This window comes from Eublepharis macularius, chromosome 8 (assembly GCF_028583425.1).
Source record: "Eublepharis macularius isolate TG4126 chromosome 8, MPM_Emac_v1.0, whole genome shotgun sequence".
In the NCBI taxonomy this organism is placed as follows: domain Eukaryota; kingdom Metazoa; phylum Chordata; class Lepidosauria; order Squamata; family Eublepharidae; genus Eublepharis; species Eublepharis macularius.
In genome coordinates, this window is record NC_072797.1 from 123352251 (window position 1) to 123377724 (window position 25474).

General features: G+C 44.8%; 1 protein-coding gene across 2 annotated transcripts in view; it reads left to right on the forward strand.

The window, feature by feature from the left end:
• KIAA1958 (KIAA1958 ortholog) overlaps window positions 1-25474 on the forward strand; it is a 66931-nt gene that overhangs the window by 10115 nt on the left and 31342 nt on the right. Inside the window, exons 2-3 of one of the 2 annotated variants that reach the window (XM_054987197.1) lie at window positions 9764-9862; window positions 23856-25038. In XM_054987197.1, coding sequence (XP_054843172.1) covers window positions 23880-25038 — 1159 coding nt within the window. In that variant the 5' untranslated portion in view covers window positions 9764-9862; window positions 23856-23879. Of the gene's footprint in view, window positions 1-9763; window positions 9863-20890; window positions 20965-23855; window positions 25039-25474 lie in introns of those variants that run through there. The other variant, XM_054987199.1, reaches the window with a different exon arrangement.

A 25474-nucleotide genomic window follows, 5' to 3' on the forward strand; every position in this document is an offset into this window, starting at 1 on the left:
ACGTTTCTCAAACTTCTGAAAATTTTCTTGCAAGAGTTCAATCGTTTTTAGTTGTCCTGGCAACAGTACCAGAGCAACCAAAAAGATGGCTGAACTCTCATGAGAGGAAGAAATTTTGCAAGAGTTCAGAAAGCCTTATAGGGTACATACAGCTTGTGTTGTTTTCTGAGAGGCTTGGGAGAACGAAGGTGAGAAACATTACTTCTTTTAGCTCCTGGACACACGGGGTGGCAGGGAAGGAGGTTTGCATCCCCCAGTATCTGTTCCCTGAGGAGATTCTCTTCCCTACTGCATAGGGCTAGCAGTGTCCTTCACTGGGTAGTGGTCTGCTCATCATACTCTCTCTGTTGAGGGTTAAAATGTCCAAGTCTCAGGTCATCTGACTCTAAGCCAGTGCAAAACAATAACATTTGACTTGTTTTATATTCAGTTTACAGAGATATACAGGAATAGCCAAGCATTAAGGTAGTGTTGGCATGGACATAGATGCTCCCTCCCCAAACTACATGCCCACAGGATCTGTACATTCCAAGATCACTCCAGTAATGACCATCGTTGCTTCTGGACTGGTAAAGGCAATGGGATAGATAGCAGCAGAATCCTGAACTGTTTCTGGTTTCCCCGTGTTGGACATGCAGGCTTGAAAGTAATGTGCTAGACACTGATTGTCTGGCAAACTTGGTGGCAGAACCATCTTTGATCTTTGCAGAACCGTCAGTGCTCCCCCGCCCCACACAACCCATTACTCTGGGACGGTGCTGAATTGGCTATTGAATTGAGCTACATTGTCCAAATGTGGTCCTTTAGTATCAGCCAGCCAGGTTTCAGTAAAATGCATGCCAGATTAGTAGCCTCAATCCTGAATCAAATTATGGATAACAGATGTCTTGCTTGGCAGGAATTAATTGTACAGCCTCGGTGATGTGATGTTGGTGGAAAATATTTGCCAATATGCTTGCATGCAATAATATCAATTTGGAATGCAATATGGGCTGTGAACTGCAGTCTACTCTGTGCCTTTTCCAGTCCAACAAACTATTCCTATAACATCTTGTGCGGAGAAATGCACTTCTAACGTGAAGCTGGTTGATACTATCAGTGGGCAACCTGTCTAGATATACTGCATTTCTTTCCTGTTTTCAATTGGTTTGCAATATTTCCCCCTCATTATTCTTCCATCAAGTGTCATGTTAAATAAGCCATTCTGAAGCATTGCACAGCATCCTAATATACCAGTCTGTGGGAAATTAGGGTTGTACACCTTCTGGGTGCAATCAAAAAGAGCTTTCTGGCACAGGAGAATGTGTAAAGTGGAATTTTATTTTTATTTTTCCCTTTGGCATGAGAAACTCACCATTATGCCAAGCGTGTGTTTTCTGAACCATCTATGCATGACAGCAGTGAAGCTTTGCTCCAGAACAGAAACAGATAATTTGTATGGGTGGTTGTTATTCAACAGGGCTTTAATATACAAGAAACATGCTACACTGTGTAATTGAGCCCTTTTAAGCAAGTTGCACCTGCTTTAACAGGATCATCTTGTTGTGTGTGTGTGTGTGTGTGTGTGTGTGTGTGTGTGTTTTCTGATAGATGGTGAAAAATCTGTTTTGTTTCAGTTGGGAGCCAAGGCAAAACAGCAACGTGGATCAGTGGTACAAAAATGCTGTCGTGGCTGCTGGGTGCAACTTACATTTTGTTAGGTTGGTAGTCATGATGAGTGATTGAATGATGGATGACTGGATGATCCATTGATATTCTCGAAACTGGATTGGATGACTGGAAATCTTTACTGAACTGTTTCTGTTTAAATTGGAAGACAGAGAGCTGGGAGTAAAAAGGCGAAAGATTTGTGCGATCTGAAGAGAAACCCAAGTGTATGAGTGTTGGGAGTGTTTTAGATGACATTTAAGTGGACCGGAAGTGATCTCAGGAGGAGCTGCAGGATCAACATGTGTTTTGGAAATCGGAGAAAGGATCAACCGTTTTACTTCATGTAAACATGAAGTTTTTCCTTTCTGTGACTGATAACTTCTAAAGCAAAGCATAAGAAGATATCCTTTAGGTTTTATTCCTTTCCCTGTGCTCTTCCCTGTTTGGGGGTCACAGTGAATCTTCTCAGAGTCATAAGGGGTTCTGTCATAGGAGGACAAAGGGGGGGGCACTGAGCAGAGAGAAAGAACCTGAAGCCAGTAAAAAGCCTTCCGTGAGCAGCAGTACCCAAGCAGATAGTTCCGCTTGTGTGTTTTGTTTCAGTACTTAGCGCTCAGAGGCTGTGCAGGCACACCACGCAGTCAGGGGCTGACTGCGGCATCTTGTTTTCCTTAACAGCAAATCTGTCTGCATGTGCAACCAATTGGCTCCAAAGGTAGGGTTGCCAGCCTCCATGCGGGGCCTGGAGATCGCCTAAAATTACAACTGATCTCCAGACAACAGTTCCCTCAGTTCCCCTGGGGAAAAAATGGCAGCTTGAGAAGGTGGACTCTATGGCATTATATCCTACTGAGGTCTCTCCTCTCCCTAAATCCTGCCCTCACCAGTCTCCACCCCCAAATCTCCAGGAATTTTCTAACCCAGTGTTGGCAACCCTACCCAAAGGAGAGAGACTGAGCCCTTAGCGTTAACTCCATTGGCAGGAAGAGAATATGCGCAGTATGCATGAGTGCATTTTTTCCAGTACTTCCTGGGCAGTGGGGCTATGGCATTGGCACGGAGTGGCTCGTAGGGTTCAAAGGTTTGCTTTGCACTGGGGAACAGCAGAAGGCAGGGTGGTATCAGAGCCAGCGTTTCCCTCGCCATCCCTTTCTGTGCTCTTTTATGCACATTGCAAGGAAAGGCCAGCCCAGCAACATCCACACCAGTGTGCATACGTGGGTTAGAGGAGGGAGGGCCCCCGGCTGCTGCAAAGGCTCATGTTATGCAGATTGGAAAGAAAAAAAGCAATTATTAAAGGAGAGCCACAATGAGGAGGAGGTCCCAGGCATGTGGAGCTGGTTCATGCCCATCCAGTGGCCGCCTGCTGCTGCTGTCCTTTGCTTAGGTCCCATGGTGCTAAGGCCACCACTGTGACTAAAGAAATCCTCTAAAGGTAGGGGGTTGAGGAGCATCAGGAAGAATTTCATCTTGCCCAGAAACCCTTTTCGTCTTTTGGGCGTCTTGCATCTTCACAGAGCTTTTTTTCTGGGAAAAGAGTTGCTGGAACTCAGTGGGTTGCCCTCGAAGAAAATGGTCACATGGCTGGTGGCCCCGCCCCCTGATCTCCAGACAGAGGGGAGTTGAGATTGCCCTCAGTGGCGCGGAGGGCAATCTCAACTCCCCTCTGCCTGGAGATCAGGGGGCGGGGCCACTGGCCATGTGACCATTTTCAAGAGGTTCCGGAACTCCGTTCCACCGTGTTCCAGCTGAAAAAAAGCCCTGCATCTTCATCCACCTGCCCTGTCGACCATGTTCAAACATATCAAATCCATTGTGCATAGATTGCTTTGTGTGACTGATTTTACACATGAATTGACTGGGATTCAACTGCTCAGTCTGAGCTGATGTGCATCAGCTATCCAAACATTCCCCCAGCACATTCCACAGTTGTGCCTGAAGGGAAGACAGGCATACCAGGAAGCAACAAGGTCGAGTGGCCAAGAAAATATAAATATATTTATTGCACAGTGCAAACATGGTTTAAAAACCGTGGAACAAAGTTACGAACTTCGAGACCTAGTAACATCAGTTGCACAGAGTCACAAAATTGTTGGCGTTTATAAAAGAACCAAGTCACAAAATTGATTGCGCAAACAGAGGCCGCTGACTAGCACAAGAACGCCCGCTTGGAGTGCAACTCTGGCTCAGGAGGACAGAAAGCTAGTTGAGCGCCGCTTCTGTGGCGTGAGGCCACCCAAGTAGATATTAACAACAAGTGACTTGTATTGGGGGCTAAAAATGTTCCATATTTAAACTACCTGGCCTGAACCAGCAACATTTCATATTTATGAGCCACAATTTTTATGTGTGTGTAACAACAAATCAGACCTCTGAAGAAGGCCCAGAGGGCCAAAACGCATTTGTCTCTGTATATGTGCAATCAGTTTTGTGACTTGGTTCTTGTATATACGCCAACAATTTTGTGACTCTATGTAACTGATGTTACTAGGTCTTGAGGTTTTTAACTTTTAGCATGCCTGGGCAGACAGGCATGCTAGATGCTTGGGGATGTAAGGAGCAGGGCTTTTTTTCTGCTGGAACGCGGTGGAACGGAGTTCCGGAAGCTCTTGAAAATGGTCACATGGCTGGTGGCCCCGCCCCCTGATCTCCAGACAGAGGGGAGTTGAGATTGCCATGGCGCGGAGGGCAATCTAAACTCCCCTCTGTCTGGAGATCAGGGGGCGGGGCCACCAGCCATGTGACCATTTTCTCCAAGGGCAACCCACTGAGTTCCACCACCTTTTCCCCCCAGAAAAAAAGCCCTGGTAAGGAGTGTTCTCAATCTCTTTGCTATGGAGGGGCTGAGTATTGTCCCATGTGGCTCAGGGTCACAACCAGTGTGGAATGGGAAGGGGGAGTGGTGAAGCCAAGATAGACCGTTCCTTTTTATTGGCTTTTCAGATCCCAGTTTCATTATCTGAGGGAATGATGTTTTTCTTGGTTGAAATGTTAAAATACTGGATTGGATCCAACTCGCTTTTTGATCCAGTCATTCCAAATTCCCCTTTTATATGACAATCTCCATGCATATCCATAATTTCCAGTATAGCCTTTGGGGGAGAGGGATCCAAGAACACTCTTCCTTTTTCATTAGCAGAAGGGCTGGTTGGATCAAGCCCGCCGGCTTGCTGGCAGGATAGCTGTGGGGGAAGGATACCTAACCAGTGCTCCATCCGCTCCATTTTCTGTACACTTTATAGATTTTTGATTAAAGTACAGCCTTGTCTATGGAAGTTGAGCACTAAATGGGACACATGAACACCCAGGAAGCTGCTTTATAGTGAATCAGATCACTAGTCCATCAAAATCAATATTGTCTAAGACTGGCCGTGGCTCTCCAGCATCTTAAAGTCTTTCCCGTCACTTACTACATATTGTTTGAATTGGTGATGCTAGGGACTGAACTGGCATGCTCTTCAAAATCAGAATGTATAAAAGAAAAAAAAGCAGTCTTAATGTTGGCTGAATTTTCTATACCAGTGGGGGGGGGGATTAATTTGAGGACTGGAGCGCAGACAGTTGCTAGTTTGTTTAATTTAAACTCCACTTTCCAACCCAATGGGGACTCAAAGTAGAATACAACATTCTCCCCCTTCTCCATTTTATTCTCACAACAATCCTGCGAGGTAGGCTACACTGAGCGTGATGGATCTGGCCAGCAAGCTTCCATAGGATTCGAGCCCGAGTCTCCCAAATTCTATTCTGACATTCTAACCACTGCACCTCGCTGGCTGTGAAGGAGCACCTTTTTCTAATTATTCTGCTCTAAGATCTTCAGTGGATGCCCTCCTTTTTTTCTCTCACCTTCTGAGGTTAAACAGGAGAAGAGTTTTTTTCAGTGGCAGGGTCCTTTTTCTGGAATTCAGCCCTCAGCTTCTTGTGCTGAGAAAGCTGGTGAATCCCTTTTTATTTAGACAAGCAGCTTTCTATTTGCTGTAGTTATCAATTGATTTCAATAATTTTATGTGGCTGTTAATTTCGTTCTTGCAGCTGTTTTACATTGTCTATCTCTTAACTTATTTATAAGCAAGCATGAAGGCTGGGTTTGGTGCTAGAATATGGAATATACATTTTAAAAATAAACAAGATGCTAACATGAAAACATGCTAAATTGAATGTGTCGGGGGTTAAAAATTAAGACAAAAATATTTACTTACTTAATTTATACCCCACCTCTCCAGCAAGGACCCAAAGCAGCTTACATAATAATCCTCTCGTCAATTTTATCCCCACAACAACCCTGTTAAGGTGGGTTAGGCCCAAAGTCATCCAGCAAGCTTCCATGGCAGAGTGAGGATTTGAACCTGGGTTTCCCATATTATTATTATATTAAAAATAAACAAGATGCTAACATGAAAACATGCTAAATTGAACATGTTGGGGGTTAAAAATTAAGACAACAACAATAATAAAGACAACAACAACAACAACATTTATATCCCGCCCTCCCCGCAAGCGGGCTCAGGGTGGGTTACAACAGAAGATAAAATATACAAGATAAAATCACAATAAATTAACACAGCTTTCTAATAAAACACCTGCTCACCGTATAAAAACCATATAACATCTGGCGGAGGTGGACGTGTGGCTTAACCATGCGTGGTCGCTCATGTATGGGGGGTAGGTGGTCAATACCCCCTACAGATATAGAGGAGACTGGGAGAGAGGCTCATTTGGTGGAATGAGTCTCTGACTCTCTAACCACTATATCATGCTGACTATTCTTGAATTTCAATGATATTTTTGTACTCCAGTCCTGAATAATTATCCTAGTTTAACTGCCTGTAAAAGCTTTTTGTGATAGCCCTTTTCAATTGGGGGACACAGTACTTGATGGGGGGGAGTGTTTGCCAGCTCTCCCTTCTCTCACCGCTCATGCCTTCAATGAACCTTTAAAAAACATATCTGTAGATGGGCTCTATTAGCAAATGGCCTCTGAACATATGAAGACTGGGTCCAGTGGACACAGTCCTGTCTTCCTCCTCTTTGTCCAGTTTCTCCACTTCGTCCAGTTTCTCCACATTTTGAATGTTTAAAGAGGCTTAGTGAAATGATTTTAAGTGTGTGTCTTTAAATGCTTGGTGTGGTACAGTTGAAGAATGAGGATGAAAGAGCGATGAGTGAGTGAGATGATTGGTTGATGACTGAGAATGGGCAGAGAGAACTGCTATTTTTAGTTACTGAGCAGAGACAGAATATTCAGTCTGGGCAAAGCAGGCAACCTGTGTGGAAGCCTGAGGAGATTCTTCTTCTAGGTCAATTAGGTAACCTGTGTGGAAGCCTGAGGGGATTCTCATTCTAGTTCAGTTAGGCAACCTGTGTGGAAGCCTGAGGGGATTCTCATTCTAGTTCAGTTAGGCAACCTGTGTGGAAGCCTGAGGGGATTCTCATTCTAGTTCAGTTAGGCAACCTGTGTGGAAGCCTGAGGGGATTCTCATTCTAGTTCAGTTAGGCAATCTGTGTGGAAGCCTGAGGGGATTCTCATTCTAGTTCAGTTAGGCAACCTGTGTGGAAGCCTGAACTGTGTGTCTTCTGGGCCAAACTACAAGTGACAAATGACACAGGTTGGACACTTGTCAGCCAGCTTTCCTCAAGTTTTGATGGGAAATGTAGGCAGCTTGGCGGAATGTTGGACAAGTGACAGTTGAAAAGTCCATTGGAAGCTGACAAGTGTCCAACCTGTGTCATTCGTCACTTGTAGCTTGGCTCATCTGTGAGAGAATATTCATCCTGCTTTCTGGTTTTGACAGGCAAACTGTGTGTGCGCCTGAGAGAGAAATGTTATGTATATCTGTGTGACTGAGCCTATGAAAAGAAACTTTAAGAACTGAGAACTATCTTTGAAACCATTAAGCTTAAGTAGTAGTGTGAAACTGATAAGCTTCTTGTAAAAATAAAAGTTTATTTTGGTTCCCCCCCCCTCCATCCCAGAGTATCTGTTATTCCTATATCCCTTTCCTTACCTCAGAGCCACATAGTCCCACAAAGGAGCCTGACGCTTGGGCACGTTATTAAAGGGGAAATTTAAATTAACTATTTTGGAATATAATTCCTGGTGGCAGCAATCTACCCAGAGGGTGTAAGAAGAGAGTTAAAGGCAAAATCTAACTGAAAAAGAGAGTGGGCCTCTATTTTTTAATTATCTTTAATGTTATTGTACTGTTATTGTTGAAATGAATAATAATTTTTTTTAAAAAAGAGAGAGGGGTCGTAACACTTAGTATTCCAACCTTGCTGTACTGTCATCCCAATTTGTGGTATTGGGTAGGGGTCACTGTCTGGAGAACGTACTTGCTGGTATGTATATATAGAATCAAATCATTAAGCACTTTCAAATCTGTTTTGAAGGATCATTAACATAACATTCAAGTTTCTGTTAGAGAAACCAGGTTGGCCTCATCACTTTGTCATGTGACAGCGATCGAGTGTTTTTCTTACTCCACCTTTAATTACCCACTTAAGCTGCGAAAATGTAGAGTAAATTCCAAAAGTGAATGCAACAGTATCATTTCCTCAGCACGAATAATTGTACCCATACAGAGTTTCATACTCCATCAAAACAGCAGAAACTGTTATGATATATGCTAATGGGGAAACGGCTTCTCTGCATCTTTGAGCAGGTTTTTCAGGGGACTTGAAAAAGGAATAAAAACAACTGCCTCATTTTCAGATAGTTTGACCCACTGCAATTGTTTCTAAGAATCTGAGTAGGTGGAAAATTGTATTGCATTTACATTCTCCAGACATTTAGGAGAGGAAACTGAAAAGGCAGAACCAGATAAACAAGCATCACATATAATAACATTACTGCCAAGGAAATTTAATTCAGTCCTCAATGATGGGTTTGGGCAGATGAGCTGCATTCAGTTTAAGATAACATAATGCATGTGGTGTAGTTTCAAGTAACCAGCCACAGAATGAAATAAGATATTTTTTTCTTGCATTAGGTATGTATTATTTATTGTATCTGATGTAAATATACAGCAGATACATGATACCACCACCATCTGCGTGTAACTGGATATGCCATGTCTCAGCGGCAGAAGTAGAACAGATGCTATTTTATCTACCTGCACAAAGGCATGTTTCATACAATTCCATTGCTTTAGTGCATTTGTGATTACTAAATTTAACATTTAAATAATTTAAAATCAGATTTCCTGTTAGAACTTGAAAGGTGAGTGTGGGATTGGTTAGGAGACCCGTTTCAGGGAGCTGAAGAAACATTCATGGTGTGGCCCTCATCCCAATTTCACCTTTGATAAACTTTTGTATTATTTTGAAAATCTGCAATGCCTGTTTGACCACAGGTGACAGTGGGACAAAAGAAATGTGCATTATATGTGATAAGAAGCAATGCCTCTTTAAAACTATCACTTTTCTCTAGCATGATTCAGGACTGGACATAGCAAATTTTGTTATTTTGGATAAAACAAGATCCCCTCCTTTCTCTAACACACTGCACATGCAATATATAAATGGATGCATATACTACTAAATTCTGGCTAAAAGTTCATGAAGCTACCACAGCTGTTTCCACACTACTCACCTTCATCCAGAACTCTGCAGAACATCGTGAAAAAAACATGGAAGATAGCGTCTTCTTCTGCGAGTTTTGTGCGACATTGCGCAAAACTCACGCGAGAAGACGCTATCTTCCGGTTTTTTTCGCGATGTTCCGCAACATTCCAGATGAAGGTGAGTAGTGTGGAAACGGCCTAGATCTAGTTTTAATAAACCACACTTAACAATGTTTGAAAGATTAACAGTGCAGTCCTAAATGGAGTTATATCCTTCTAAATCTATTGAAGTCAGTTGTGTAAGTCTGGTGCAATTCTACTTAGAACTGCATTGTTAAGTCTTTAAAGGATCAGTTTGGTGTAGTATTTAAGAGCGGCAGGACTCTAATCTGGAGGATCAGGTTTAATTCTCCACTCCTCTGCTTGAAGCCAGCTGGGTGAACCTTGGGTCAGTCACATGCAGGGATGTCCAGTCAAGACATTAATCCTTTTAAAAACCCTTATGCTGGAGTAACACAGTTGTGATGCTTATTGCTTATTTTTTCCTCCAGACGGAGAAATGGATGGCCTTGAGGTTACAGTTGTGGTTTCTACCTGAAGAGATCCAGATTCTGTACCCTAAACTGTTTTAGACTTCCTGGCTGATCTTGGTGAGTCTGTTTTTCATGCATGTCTCAACCAGAGCGAATATATATATATATATATTTTAATCCTTAAAACATCAGTATGGCGTTCTTGACATTCGGTCCTTACCTTGCAGGAGGATTATATTATTTCTATGTTTGCCCAGAAGTTGTCAGACTTCCTATATTCAGGGAACTCTGTGTGTGCTTATTTGAATGTAAAAGAGCCCTTTAACATCTGCCATGGAGCCACCTGGCTTCATAGCAGCTTCACTGCTGTCAGGAAACCTTGTCCTCTATCAATGATCTTCTCATCAAGATCTCCAGATAAGCTTCCAAGGAATCCTGGGTGTCTTGAAAACACAGTCTGTAAAGTCACTGTTGTAGCTCGTAAGTACTAGAACCATAAAGGAGGTTCTTTACATGATCAGCCATGATCAGTCTCAATCAAAATGACTGACGTCCTGTGAGTCATTGCCTTAATAAAGGACCACAGAGAAGGCGCAATGCTATGTTCATGGTAGGGATCCCAGGTCCCCTGCTCCCACCCTCTGCTCCCTGTCACCTTTCACCTGGCCAGCAGGGGGGAAAGGTGGGGAAGAGGCCTCCCGGGCGCTGCCCCGAGAGCATTCTCACACTTTGCAGCAAGCTGATTTGTACCCCAAATGGGCTGAATGGGTTCCGCTTGGGCCCAAATTGGCCTGCTGTGAAGCGAGCCCACACTCCTGGGTCCTGCACAGTGATGTCACTTCCTGGAAGTGGTGTCATCATGTTGGCTCAGGAGTATGTAAGAACTTTGCACATGCACAAGGAGCAGTAAAAAGAAAGTGCAGGATCCTCCCCTCCCACTGGGAAGGTAAGCGGACCTGACAACCCTAGTTGACAGTACAACAGTCTGACTCTGCCCACAAGCACTGGTTATTTGTTTATATTCGTCCATGGTTATAAGGCTCTCCTTCCGTTCCCTAAATGAGTCTTTTTTTGTTTCTCAAATCTTTAGAAAGCTGTTTATGGTGCCAACTTCTTTAGGCTCCTCTCATTTTTCCTTCTCATAGGAATCATTTGTGACTGTGCCTTCAATATTTTGCTTTTAGGAAACTCCCACCCCTCTTGAACTTCCTTCTCCTCAAGTATTTCTGACCATGGGATTCTATCTAGCATAACTTTAAGTTTGTTAAAATTTGCTTTTCTGAAATCCAACCTCTATGTCTGACAATGTACAGCTTTTCCCTTCCCCGAGACTGTAAATTCCAAAATTACGTGGTCACTGCTACCCAGTGTGCCAGCTACTTCTACCTTGTCAACCAGTTCTTCTCTGTTGGTAAGGATCAAGTCCAAGATAGCAGATCCCCTTGTTTCCCTCTCCACTTCCTGAAAAATGAAGTTGTCAGCAAGACAAGTCAGGAATTTATTAGACCTTTCATTTTTAGCAGAGTTAGACTTCTAACAGATATCTGGGTAATTGAAACCTTCCATGACCACTGTGTCCCATCTCTTTGAGAACTTTGTAATTTGTTCCAGGCGTGTCTCATCTAAGTCCTCTGCCTGGCTTGGTGGTCTATAGCAGACCACCACCATAATATCACTATTATTTCTTACTCCTTTTATTTTTACCCAGAGATTCTCCCTCTGAGGCGGAGGACATCTTGGGTGTTTCCCACCGTCCAATCGGGGAGGCAGGAAGTTAAACTTTCTTCCTCTTCCTTTGGTGTGAGTGGGACCACCCTCTCTCCTCAATTCTTTTCCTGCCTCAGGGGAGAGCAGTTCTCATTAGGATAGCTTAGCTACCTTGATTGACCCTATATCTTTTGTCTCTTCTTATCCTTGTGTCCTTTCCTGTTTGTATGTTCTTTTCCCTTGTCTTTCCTCTCCTGTTAGTCTCCAGTCTGTCCACTTAAAAAAAAAAAAAAAAAAAAAAAAGAGAGAGATAGAGAGAGAGAGGAAAGGGAGAGAAAGGGAGGAAAAACCCCCTCCGGAGTCCGAAGAAGAATGGAGGGACAACCGTGTGAGTCATCCGACTCCGAAGACTCATTCCTGGAAAGGGCTGAGGGCTGTTCCCCGGAGGCCGTCCTCCCGACGGCGGGAACATGCCCGACCGGGTCCGACTCGCCTCAGAGGCTTGATCGGCCCCCCGGCGGAAGAGTGCTCTCAAAAGGAAGACAGCCCGCCAAAAAACGGCCCCGTCTGTCGCAGACGGTGCCGGGAACAGCCGCACAGCAGCAACAAGAAAACGCCGGAACAAGCGCGGCTGCGAGGAGCCCTGTTTCGGCGGGAAGAGCCGCAGCGGCCGCTTTCCCGCCAAACCGCACCATCGCGGTTGCCAACCTCCCGGCGGGAGAAACGCAACCTTCTGCAACACTTCAAGCACAGGGCTCCAACTTTAGCACTCCAGAGACATTCGTAAGTGATTCTACCCCTAATGTTCCCCCTAATATTTTGGAGGCAATCAGATGGTCCCTAAGAAAGGAGCTTTGGTCCATCTGCCAAAATGGGGCCCAAGATTCCTCCACTGCCATTCCGTCCGTAGTCCCAGGCACTTCCCAGGGACATGACGATAAACCCACAGCCTGGCCCACTAAGGCAGCCAAGAAACAGCAGAATAAAACTCCCAGATGGGCAGAGGGGGATTCCTCAATCGATGAGGACTCTGAGGAAGGGGACTTTCTCTCAGAGGAAGAACCAGAACTAGCCCCAGCATTCACTGATCAATCCATTAGGCTGTTCCAAATGGGATGATTACAACTACTTACTGTCCAAAACACTGTCAGCACTGGATCTAAAGGAGTCTGACAAAGGGGAGGAGGAGGAGGCTGCCCCACGGGGGACCAAGTCACGACCAAAGGGGAATAGGGAATTTTTCCCCAGGGCTGATAACAACCCCAAAGTTTTTCCTTTCCCTGATTTCTTCGAAAGACAGCTTAAAGCTGAATGGTTAAGGCCAGCATCCACCAAGCAGGTCCCTAATATCATGAAAAAGCTGTATGCATTGCCTGACTTTGCCAATGAGCTCTTGCAGGTACCGATCATAGACGCACCGGTGGCAGCACTTCAGTCTCAGGGTCTCCTTTCAGAAGACGGACAAGGCATGATCAAAGATGGTCTTGACAAGAAAGGTGAGGCAATTTTGAAGCGTGCGCACGAGGCCATGGCCACATCCATTAAGGCCTCTGCCATAGCCTCTGCGGTATCCAGGGCGGCTGTGGTGTGGACCAGAAGGCTGATCCAGTTGCTGCCCCAGACCAATAGTAGGCTCTTAGAAGGAGCCAATAGAATACTCAAGGCCTGCACATTTACGGCGGACGCTACTCTAGATTCCCTATCGATGACTTCTAGAGCAATGGCATCTTCGGCCGCGGCACGGCGCATGCTGTGGCTTCGGGTCTGGCAAGCTGACCTTCAAGCAAAACTGATCCTGATGTCCTACTCCTTCCAGGGCGGCAAGCTCTTCGGGGACCAGCTGGAAAAGATCCTTATCGAGACTAAGGACAAAAAGAAGTCACTCCCAAAATCCCTCAAAAGGCCAGAGAAAAGGTACTTTGGCTATCAATCTTTTAGATCCCATCACACTCTACCCAGAAATCGACAGGATCAAAAGCGCAACTGGACGCTCCCCCGAACTCCAGCACGCAGAGGTGCCTTTCATCCCAAATTCAATAAACAGCAGGGATTCCGTGGGGGTAGACAGGACACCGAGGACAAAGGGCAGAGACCCTGACTCGCAAAACGCTCCGGTGGGGGGACGATTACTCAGTTTCCAACAAACCTGGGCAGAGTCCAAGGCGGATGCCTGGGCATTAGAGATTGTCTCCAAAGGCTATGCGATAGAATTCTCTACCTTTCCTCCGGAGCGATTCCTCATCTCACCACTCAAGAAAGACCCCCACAAAAGGAGCATCACAATCCAGGCTATACAACATCTACTGGAGATAGCAGCTGTCGAACCTGTCCCCGAGGAGGAAAGGGGACAGGGAGTTTATTCAATTTTTTTCACGGTACCCAAAAGAAACGGCGACTGGAGGTCCATCCTGGATCTCAAGTACGTGAACAAGTTCATCAAGTTGAGAAGGTTCCGCATGGAAACACTTCGGTCCATTGCAGAAGCACTTCAACAAGGCGAATTTCTTACTTCAATAGACCTGACGGAAGCGTACTTACACGTACCTGTTGCTCCGGCCCATCGAAGATTTCTCAGATTTTGCATACAAGACATCCACTTCCAGTTCAGAGCGATGCCCTTTGGGCTGGCAACAGCTCCCAGAGTATTCACCAAACTTCTAGTGGTACCCGTAGTCTGGCTCAGGGAGAGGGGCTACCAGCTGCATCCTTACCTCGACGACATCTTAATAAGGTCTCCATCACTAGAAACCTCAATCGAGGAGACAAGGTTTATCATTCAAGTGTTGGAGAAACATGGCTTCCTAATCAACAGGTCAAAATGCTCCCTACAGCCGTCACAACGACTGGAACACCTGGGATTCATACTCGACACCAAGAGGGGCTCTCTTTTCCTTCCAAAGGAGAAGCGGATGAAGCTCATCCGGCTAGCGTCCGATGTAATCAAGCGACCGTCATCATCGCTTATGGACCTATCCAAATTAATGGGTCTACTTGTAGCCCACTCAGAAGCCATATACTGGGGCCGTTACCATCTTCGATCCCTGCAGTCGGCACTTCGTCCCTTCCAACTACAAATAGCACACAAAGTCAACCGCAAGATACAGCTCCCTCTACCAGTCAGGGAGAGCTTGCGATGGTGGACCACGGAGAGCAACCTGCGCCAAGGCAAGAGCTTCCTGTCACCTCGGCTGGTTCAGATCTACACAGACGCCAGTCTACTTGGCTGGGGAGCAACACTGGGGGAATATCCAGCCCAGGGGGAATGGACCAATGTAGAAAGAAAACTACCAATCAACGTACTGGAAATGCGGGCGATCCTTCTAGCCCTGAAGTTCTTCAAAGACCAGATAGCTCACAATCATGTCCTAATACGAACGGACAATATTTCAGCGAAGGCATACATCAACAAGCAAGGGGGAACCAGGTCTTCGCGTCTACAACAGGAAGCCGAGAAGATCATCGGCTGGGCGGAAATCAACCTCCAGTCAATACAGGCAGAGCACGTCCGAGGAGTCCTCAACGTCCAAGCAGACTGGTTGAGCAGACAAGCTCTTCACCCGGGGGAGTGGGCCCTGAAGAGGGAGACCTTCCTGTTGGTATCAGAACGCTTCGGACACCCAGATGTGGACCTCTTCGCCTCACACCTAAACAACCAACTACCGAGATTTTTATCCCGGTATTACCATCCTCGAGCCGAGGGGACGGACGCGCTCCACTCTCAGTGGCCAGCGGGACTTCTGTACGCCTTTCCACCACTGCCAACGATTCCGAAGCTTCTGAGAAAGCTGAGGGAGCAGAGAGCGACTCTGATCCTGATCGCGCCCTGGTGGCCGAGAAGACCATGGTTTGCCACTCTGCGCCGCATGTCCATAGCGCCTCCTTTCAAACTCCCAATTCAACCGGACTTGCTACAACAGGGACCCATTTGGCACCCCAGGCCGGCGTGGTGGTCCCTGACCGGCTGGAAATTGAGCGGAGAAACTTCATGCTAGAAGGCTACCCGGCAGAAATAATTACTACATTGCTGGCATCCAGAAAGAGGTCTACTATCAGGATCTACAACTTGGCATGGAAAGCCTTTACACGCTGGTGTAGGCGCAAGAAACTAGACCCTGCTCTACCATCCAAAACTATGATTTTGGGCTTTCTACAGGAAGGACTGGACAGAGGACTACGCCCAGCTACGCTGAAGAAACAGATTGCTGCGTTGGGCACGGTCCTACCAGTGTTGGACGGAATTCCACTGTCCTCACATCCTCATGTCCAAAGATTCCTCAGAGGGGCTACTCTTCTGAACCCGCCAACGGTGCACAGATTCCCGACATGGCGCCTGAATGTGGTGTTGTCGGCGCTCATGAGACCTCCGTTTGAGCCTATTAGGAACATTCAGTTACGATGGCTAAAATTGAAGACCATATTCCTAGTGGCCATCACATCTGCACGCCGTATCTCGGAGATGAGTGCTCTTTCAATTCGTCCTGAACTCTGCATTTTTCATAAGGACAAGGTGGTTCTCCGAACAGATCCAACCTTCCTGCCCAAGGCATACTCAAAATTCCACAGATCTCAGGAGATCAATCTCCCGTCCTTTTGTCCGAATCCCACTCATGCTAAAGAGCGGGAATGGCATAACCTTGACGTGAGACGGGCCCTCAAGGCGTACATTATTAGGACAGAGTCGGTACGTCAAACCGACACTCTTTTCGTTAACATCTCACGTCCTAAGCTGGGCCACCGCATGTCATCCACGGCGATTGCTTACAGTATAAAGTCCTGTATTCGAGAGGCCTATAAGGCCATGAAGATGGAGGTCCCAAGGGGAATCACGGCACATTCAGCAAGGAGCGCAGCCACCAACGCGGCTCTAAGGAAAAATACTTCAATAGAGGACATTTGTAAAGCCGCCACGTGGTCCTCGGCTTCTACCTTTATCAAACACTATCACCTGCACACGTACGCTTCAGCCGATGCAGCTTTCGGCCGTACAGTACTCCAGCATGTAGTAGAGGACGAAGGATCCATCCCACCCAGGATATAGGGAACTGCTTTGGGAGCACCCAAGATGTCCTCCGCCTCAGAGGGAGAACGGCCCCTTGGATACTCACCGAGAAGGGTCCTTCTCCTCTGAGGACAGGAGGACATCTTGCCCTCCCGGGATCCTCGTCTACTCCAGGCTAGCAGTAGGCTATGTGATCTGTATGTTTTTTCCTTTCACTGATCAGTTGTTCAAATCATTGTGGCATTTTGCTCATTTAATGAGTTACGGCCATTACTGTCGTCAGTTGATAATGTTATTATGTTTTTTCTTCGTTCTTGTGTTCTATCCTTCTGTTTGAGAGGGACGGTCTTTTCACCCAGTTTAGGGATAGAGAGAAGGAATACTGCTGAGGGGATTTACCCGAACTGAGGAGAGAGGGTGGTCCCACTCACACCAAAGGAAGAGGAAGAAAGTTTAACTTCCTGCCTCCCCGATTGGACGGTGGGAAACACCCAAGATGTCCTCCTGTCCTCAGAGGAGAAGGACCCTTCTCGGTGAGTATCCAAGGGGCCGCTCTCAACTGAACTTCCATGCTCAGATACATGTATTTCCTCACAAGTATCTACCTCCTTTACATATAATGCTACTCCTCCGTCTCCCGTATCTGTCTATCTCTTTTAAACAAGTTGTATCCCTCAATCCTAGTATTCCATTTGTGTGTGTAATTCCACCAAGTTTCAGTAATGCCTATTATGTTATAGTCCCCTTCCTGTATTAAGACTTCAAGTTCTTCCTGCTTGTCCATACTCTATGCATTTGTGTAGAGACATCGGAATCTATTAAGTTATGGGCCCTGAGGTTTTCATTTCTGTACTTACCTGCAAGTTAATGTTTCTTCACATATGTGTCACTCCAGTCCCCACAGATCTTTAGTGTTCTTGGCCGTTTCCACATGTCCTAACGTTGCGCAACACTCATGGAACAAGGGCGTCTCCGTGGTGTGATTTCTGATGTCATTGCGCCATGAAGACACCCTCGTGCTGTGAGTGTTGCACGACGTTTTAACGTGCGGAAACGGCTCTCATCTCCAGTTATAGACTTTGGATTTTTGTCTCTCTCTTCCGTAGCATTTAGTTTAAAGCCCTCCTTATTAAGTTTGCAAGGCTCTTACCAAACACATTTTCCTACCCTCATGAGGTGCAAATCATCTCTTGATAGAAGAGTTTCATCTCAAAAGCATAAGCCATGGTCCAAAAAGCCAGACCGTTCCTGATAACACCATCTACATAGCCAGTCATTTATTCGCAGTATTCTTTTTTGTCTTTTAAACCATAGCTTTCAACAGGAAGAACTGTGCTCCCAAGTCCTTCATCTTTTTGGCCAGAGCCACATAGACTCTTTTAATGTGTTCTGGGCTGTGACACACAGTATCATTTGTCCCTACATGGATCAGCAAGAAAGGATAATAATCTGTGGGCTTGGTGAATCTTCCTACCCTTTCTGTCACTTTCTGGATGTGTGCACCTGGTAAAAGCATACCTCTCGAGGCAACAAGTCCAGTTAGCACACTTTATCCTCTACTCCTCTCTGTAGGGAATCCCCAGTTACCAGCACATGCCTTCTCCTATATTGAGGAGCAGAAGCTTGAGTTCTTTTATCCACGGGGGCCTGAGAAATTTCCTTTAAACTTCAAGGAGGCTGGAGGAGTAGCCTTTGATCCAGTGGTCCAGAATCAATATCTATGGGGAAAGCATGGAACTGATTGCTTAGCAACAGAGGCTTAGAATGTCTCCTGATTTTCCTGATCTGTTATTAATGACAAATGGCAACATAATGAGAAAGGCTTGTTTCACTAGCCACGTATAATTCAAGCTCACTTGCCATGGCTCTATGGATTCACAAGCTAGAGCTGAACATATGAAGGTGTGATATGTCGAGTCAGTTCATTGGTTTGCATAGCATAATATTATCTAAGACTTGAAACATGGGAAGGGGCCTTTCCCAGCCTTGCTACTTGAGATAATTTATCTATGTATGCCTGGGAGCTTCTGGATGCAAATCCTGTCTTCTGTCCCTGAGCTAAGAATCCACATGTGCTGAATGCAAGGATATAGGTTTCGAGATCCTTACCAGTGTGTGATGACAAAACACAGGGAGAAAACGTAAGGAGGTGTACTAAGAAGTAAGTCCCATTTTATTCAATGGGGCTTACTTCCAGGATAGCATTCTTAGGGTTGCAGCCATCGCTTTCTTATTTCAGAAATGCTCTGCTTGCTCATTTATTCAACAGAAGAGCCTCTTTATCGCTGTTCTTACAAAATAAGAAAGAGAGCGTTTTCATTTGATGCTTTGGCAGATTTAATCTTTTTTTCCAGAAGCTATTCTGAGCATAAGCCTTTAAAAATGTTCCCTTTTTTTTGCATTTATATGCATATATTTAAGGACCATTTTAAGTCACTCTGTTCTGTTTTTTAAGATCCTCTGTTGGGGAAATTAAGTTTCAGCGTTTGTTTTGTGCTGATCTTAAGAAAAACAGGACCAGTCGCTAACAAGGTTCATAAAATGCTAGTGCTATTTTAGGTCTTACAAGTATGTTAAATGAAAAAGACAGCAGCATTGCATCACTCCATCACTCCCCATAATCGTGTTACGGAAACTCCGTTATCCTAGGAAATGCAGTGGCAGTAGAGGAGAAGCAGGTGGCAGGCAGGGAGTGGGGGAGAAGCCCTGTAGTGGCTAGATATTAATTTATACCCCACCTTTCTGTTCAAATAGAACCTTTGTTTTGAAATAGAAAGCTAACCGATGCAAAGCTTCCTAAAAAAAACAAATAGTTGATGAGAACGCAATTTCCCACACTTTCCTGCGTCCCCAAAAAAGTGCTGAAAAAACGGAAGCCAAACAGCCTGCAACCGCTTTGAAATCAGAGATGTGTGGAGTGAAGGAGAAAAGCCATCAGCATTCGGTGAGTGGGTCATCCCTTTAACTTGTGGAAACGGCCATAATATAAGTTATTTTTGAGTCCTCTTGCATCCATTCTTAATGGTTACTAAGCTATGAAATAATCAAGGAGGCAGCCCATTTTGCAGCCATTCACTGCTCATTCAAAGGCAATCAGATTTTCTCTTGTAGTCTCAAGTTTGGCTTCCTAGAAAGGATGGCATGCAACATTTCTCAGCAGACTGAATTACAGGACTGTTGTTGTAAGGAACACTCTGGTTAAAGGAACAGGTATAACAGCCAGGTCAGGTTCCCACACATCCAGCCTGTGACCTTGAAGGTCAATGGCCTTGGCTGGGATAGCGTCAAGCAGTATACATGGCTCTTTCAGTAAGGCAAAGACGCAAGGCCTGGTGAGTTCGTGTAATCTGATGTTGCATGTCGAAAAGGGTTCTGAGCGTGCACATTCCATAGCAGTTCATCAGGTCAGATCTAAACTTCAGATCCTGAGGTTTCCTGATCTAAGCTCTAAAGATGATGGCAACAAGCACATGGGAAGGAATTTGTAAAACAGTGGATGAAAGGAATGTGGGGCAGTTGCTCAGGTGCGTGCAACAACTGTTAACCCATTTCTGCTTGTGTTGCCTGCTACTCAATAAGGATTTAAATAAGGATCATTCCATTGAAAAAAAAACCCTGCTCCCACCGGAGTTTCTATTTACCTGGTAATTGGTCATTCATCGCCTGCTCACGTTAGAGGATAGACTATTTAAGTAATTATTTCTGGTCCTTGATTTTTTCTGGTCCTTGAATAACAGTGCCCTTTACAATTACCAAAGGCTGCATTTTGTGAACTAATGCCCTTTTAAGATTATACATATATATATATATAGGATATATATTGCTGATCAGCTAAGACGTGAAAGCTAATTAACAGAGATCATTTAACTATGAATAATAAATGCTATGGTTTGTTTACAGCATATCTAATTAATAGAACATATGGCACACGGACATAGGACATGGCTTTGTATACCCTGCAGTTAAGGGGAAAAAATTCTGCACCAAGAAAGACTAAATTCTGTAAATTATACGAATTCAGTACCTATACAGGATTTTTTTCCCTTACTTTGTTTCTTGTGCAAAGCATCTGGAACACATCTGGGCCATTTCCACATGGCTTACCTAGTTCCGGAAAACAGTGAAATCTCACGCGAAATCGTGCGAGAAGACGCTGTTATCGTGTCTTCTCGCACGATAACAGTGTCTTCTCGCGCGATTTCATGTGAGATTTCGCTGTTTCCCAGAACAAGGTAAGCCGTGTGGAAACGGCCCTGTTCTGTTACAATGCCTAAGAATTATGGTGATATATAACAAAGATATTGGTTTGTTGTACTATAGATAGTTCCATGTTAACCTGATCTCTCAGCAAGTGGACTATTGGCTTGCAATGCTGATGCAGTGTGACAAGCTGTGCTGGTATAACTATCCTGGTACACGATCCAGATCGGTCCAGCGTCAAATGTTGCAGCAACCTTGCCGAAGCAGGTCTGGGTGCAGCTAGTGCCTGAATGGAGCCTCCTAAGAATCTTACGTAGGTTGAATTCCATGGAAGAAAAGTAGGAGCTAAATGTAATAATAGGAAATAAATAAAACCATCTTCTTTGTAATAGGTTGACTCTTAGAATCAATCTGCAAGAGATAAGAGCTTGTTTATTATTTATTTAAAATAGCTGTATCCTGCCCTACCTCCTCAGACTCATACACCCCAGTTTTTCCATTGGAATTTTTAAGAAAGCTCTAAAAATAACACAGCCTACCTCTCCCACCTCCCCCCGCCCTAGTTTGTTCATAGGCCTTCTCGTTTCTAGTATGGGGTAAATGGAAGACAATTCTAGTAGAGATTTTGGACAAATACTACCCTAACCATCTTTCAGGAGAAATTCAGGGTTTTTTGGCTGGTTCTGGCAGAAGGTATTATCCCAGGCAATCTGTTTGTAGTCTATTTGACACCTGTTGAGCAGACATTTGTAGATGAAACTATGTCATGCCATTCTTGGCAAAGAGGTGCACTTCCCTGAAGAGCTGCCAATGTTAGTAAAGCAAGAGTGGTAGACTGGAAGCAGAGTGGCAATACACTGTGCTTTAAATGAATGGAAAACAAGATCCTTTATTAAAATACCACAGACTAGAAAAAATGTCCCCCACCATTTATGAGATCACCTACTGGTGATGCTATATTGTTAAAACAGTCTATCCTGACAAAAGGACTAAAACTAGAGTTCTCTTACGAGCATGCCATTGCACAGTTGAAGCAATTTAAAACACATTAATTTTAAAAAAGTAACCTGCAGTTACGACGACTGTGTTGAGTGTAAACGCAGGCAGAGTGAATTTTAAAGCAGTTGCTGCAATGTACAAGGTAATAAATAAAATTGAACTGGAACAGTAATGAATTCTCACAAGAGCAAGAGCATTAAATAAAATGCAACCAAGAGGTTTGATGAATGGTAGGAAGGGAATGGTTTCGAAGGAGGGTGTTTTGGACTAGAGAATGAAAAAAAAAAAGACTCAACAGAATGTGCGTGGCACCAAAATGACAATGACTTTGTGAACAGTGTGATCTCTGCAAATAGGTAAGGTTGGCAACTGCCAAATCATGCACATTTTCTGTGGTGGCTCCCACCCCCACCTCCTGAGGGGGTCAGGAAGGCCCCCACATTTCTGTAATTTTAAAGAATGTGCAAAACAGAAACGTACTGGAGACATTTTTATAAATAGTACAGAACCATAGTATAATGAAACAGCTCAGAAGGTCACTAGTATAAGGGATATGCTGTCTGTTGCAATGTTTATTGTACACATTATCTACTTTTTTAGTGCAATGTCCTCTACTTTTGTAACCCTCTTCATTATGGTATGTCATGACTCACTCAGTTTTTGTTGCCTTAGACAGTTCTTTGCATTGTTTTCCAGTGTTGTGATCCTAAGTCTCGAAGCATTGTTTATCAGAGGCTTTTGCTGTCCGATCGAATTGCTTTTCTGATTTTGTAACCTGTCTTGAGTCTCACTGAGAAAGGCAAGCTATACATTATTCTTAAGAACTGTTCTACCTGACATAATGTTGTTTTTTGATGGGGGAGCATTGAATTAATGTCGTTCCACCTGCAGACTGAATTCATAGAGTCCAGTTTCCCTTTAAATTGTGCTTAAAAAAAAGTTCAGTGTCAATCCAAAACTAATTCCAGGGGGCTGCCCATGAAAAGTGTAGCGATGAACCGACAGGAGACTAAGTCAGGATGCAAGTCAGGAAGAGAGCAAGCACAATTAAGGCAATAGCAAAGTTACAATAGTAAAGTTACAATATTCTGAGACCGTCACACACAACTGGGCAAACATGCTGTGATCAGCCTTTTGTCTTATCTGTGAAGCATAACAAAGCACATTATGAGCTGATCATGGGAGTATATGGTGCAGCTCTGTGGAGGATGAAAGGAGGCGTTGAGATATGCTGAGAATGGCCCAAAGCCAAGGTAAACTCCCTGATCATGGTGTGCCTATGATCAGGACTTGCAGAGCGGGGCTGCCAAGACTGGTTGGTATGCCAGATCCAGCCCACAAAAAGAGTTTGATAAAGAATGCCACCACCAGGATGTTGTCTGGAGTAGTTCATAAGGGCCATATCACTCCATTCTTGGCCCATCTACACTGGCTTCCAGTTTTGTTTCTGGGCACAATGCAAGGTGTTGGTGTTGACCTTCAAAGTCTTATATGGTTTGGGACTAACATACCTGAAGGACTGCCTACTCCCTTATGAACCTAGCTGACAACTGTGGTCAGCTTTGGAGACAGTGCTTCTGATGCCCTCACCTTCTGAAATCAGGCAGGTGGCAACCTGATACAGGGCCTTTTCAGTAGTGGCACCAGAACTTTGGAACAGTCTCTCTCCACTCCCTTTCTGTTGCTGTCTTCTGCTTCTTTCATTTGATCTGCCCTCAGTGATGCCCAACATTTTAATCGTTGTTTTTATGTCTTTATATATACATTAACTCTGGTTTTAATTATGTTAATGATGTGAGTATTGGGTTGGTTTTAATTGATTTTAAATATGGCTTTTATTATGAATGTTTGGTGACCATTGTGAGGGCAGAAAAGCAAAATATAAATTTTGAAAACTAAAAATAACTAAATAAATCGAATGCATCTTTCTTGTCTATCTATGCTACTTCCAATTCTTTCCTATATAGTGTAAAAACACCAAGTTTCTGTAAGAATAAATACAAACGCTTTGCTATGACATAAAGCCCATCGGTTATGTACCGATGGTTTACTATGGTTATTTTGTGCTTCTCTATTTTTATGCAAGAAACAAAACACGTTACATTCCTCTCATCTGTTTGTCTGTGTAAAGCCGGAATTCAAATTTAACTGTACATAATTACACAATCCTCGTTCCGAAGTAAAGTTTTCTTCTTTATCTTCTAGGACCAAAGCAACAGTGGTCGTACCATGGAGGACTGCCTTCACACTTCCTCTGAAAATCTTTCTAAATTGGTCAGCTGGGCTCACAGCCATGGAACCATCTGTAGCCTCATTCCAAATCTGAAACATCTGTTGTCAGAGGGATCCCATGGCAACCTGACAGCGATGTGGGGCTGCAGTGCGGGCCATGCCTATCACTGGCCATTGACAGCAACCTGTCGGGCTGGCCCGCAGGAAAGGGTGTGTTTCCAGGACAACAGAAGCTTCAATTCAGACAGTCCCAGCATCATAGGTGTGACCTCAGACACACAAACCAGCCCTGTGGAGCGGTACTCAGGAAGGCCAGGGAAAGCTAAGCTGGACTGTAACAGAACGAGAGATTCCTGTGATTTCTCCTACTGCAGCGAGCCTTCCGAATTAGACGAAACCGTGGAGGAATATGAAGATGAAGCAACACTTTTTGATATGGTCTGTGAGTCCTCCGTGACTGATGAAGACAGTGACTTCGAACCTCATCCACAAAGATCGCAAGCTGTTTCCCGTAAAAGGTCGGGCCCAGGTCTCTCTTCCTCGTTTCACTCAGGATCTCAGATTGTTGATGGGAGCAGTGGTGATGCTATAGTAAAAAAAATCAAGCAAGAAATCCCTGAGGATTATTATATCGTGGCTAATGCGGAGATTACTGGCGGCGTTGATGGGCCTGCATTGTCATTGACCCAAATGTCAAAACCCAAAACGCATCCTGCAGCCTCCTACCCTGCGCCCCCTAAACCAACTCCCCGCACATCACCTTCGCTCAGCGCTGAATTTGATTTACAAAGCGTCTCCGCCTCTTCGTCTGTCATATCACGGCCAGCAATTCAAAAGCCTCTAAAAGTAACTCTGGCTTCTCCAAGCAGGGGGCCTGGTAATACCCCAGCAGCCAGCCCTCAGGTAGCCCTCCAGATGCCAGCCAGCACTTCCAGCACCGGCAAACAGATCAGCATCCCTTTATCGGCTTTGCAGCTCCCTGGGCAAGAAGAACAAGTCGCCTCGGAAGATGCCCTCCAGCCTGTGCCAAATCAAGTTCCCAATGATGCAGCGTTGTCACCTTCTGTTAGCACGGAGCCAGAAGTCAGCTCTAGCCAGCAGCAGCCAAGCACTGCTCCCACCATCACCGCCGAGCCGCTGCCACAGACAGTACCAGGTATCAACACTTAACAGTGCTCCTTGAGATGTATGCATCTAAGAGGCGGGCTTTTAAAAAAAAAATCAGTGTGCGTTCTGAAGGTCAGACTTTTAGTACAGTTCAAGCGCTGATTGTGTGCTGCTAAGAGGGAACAGAGACCGCATTCACAAATGAGTATGCAAGAAAGTATTAACTTTGGTATAGAATGGGTGCAATTTGGGAACGACATGATTAATGCAAAGGCATCATGATAAATGATAAGGGATTTTTCACGCTAGGGCTTGCTGCTGTGTTGGGATAGTGACTTAAATGCCAGTCTTAAAAACGGTCTGTATAAAGCTTTAAAATGCATCAGGAACCAATGCTGCTTAGAAATAAGAGTTTATTCCAAAGGCTCTTGCTTCTGTAGAATGGTTTATTGGGACCTCACGTACATCTATAGGAAGGGGAACAC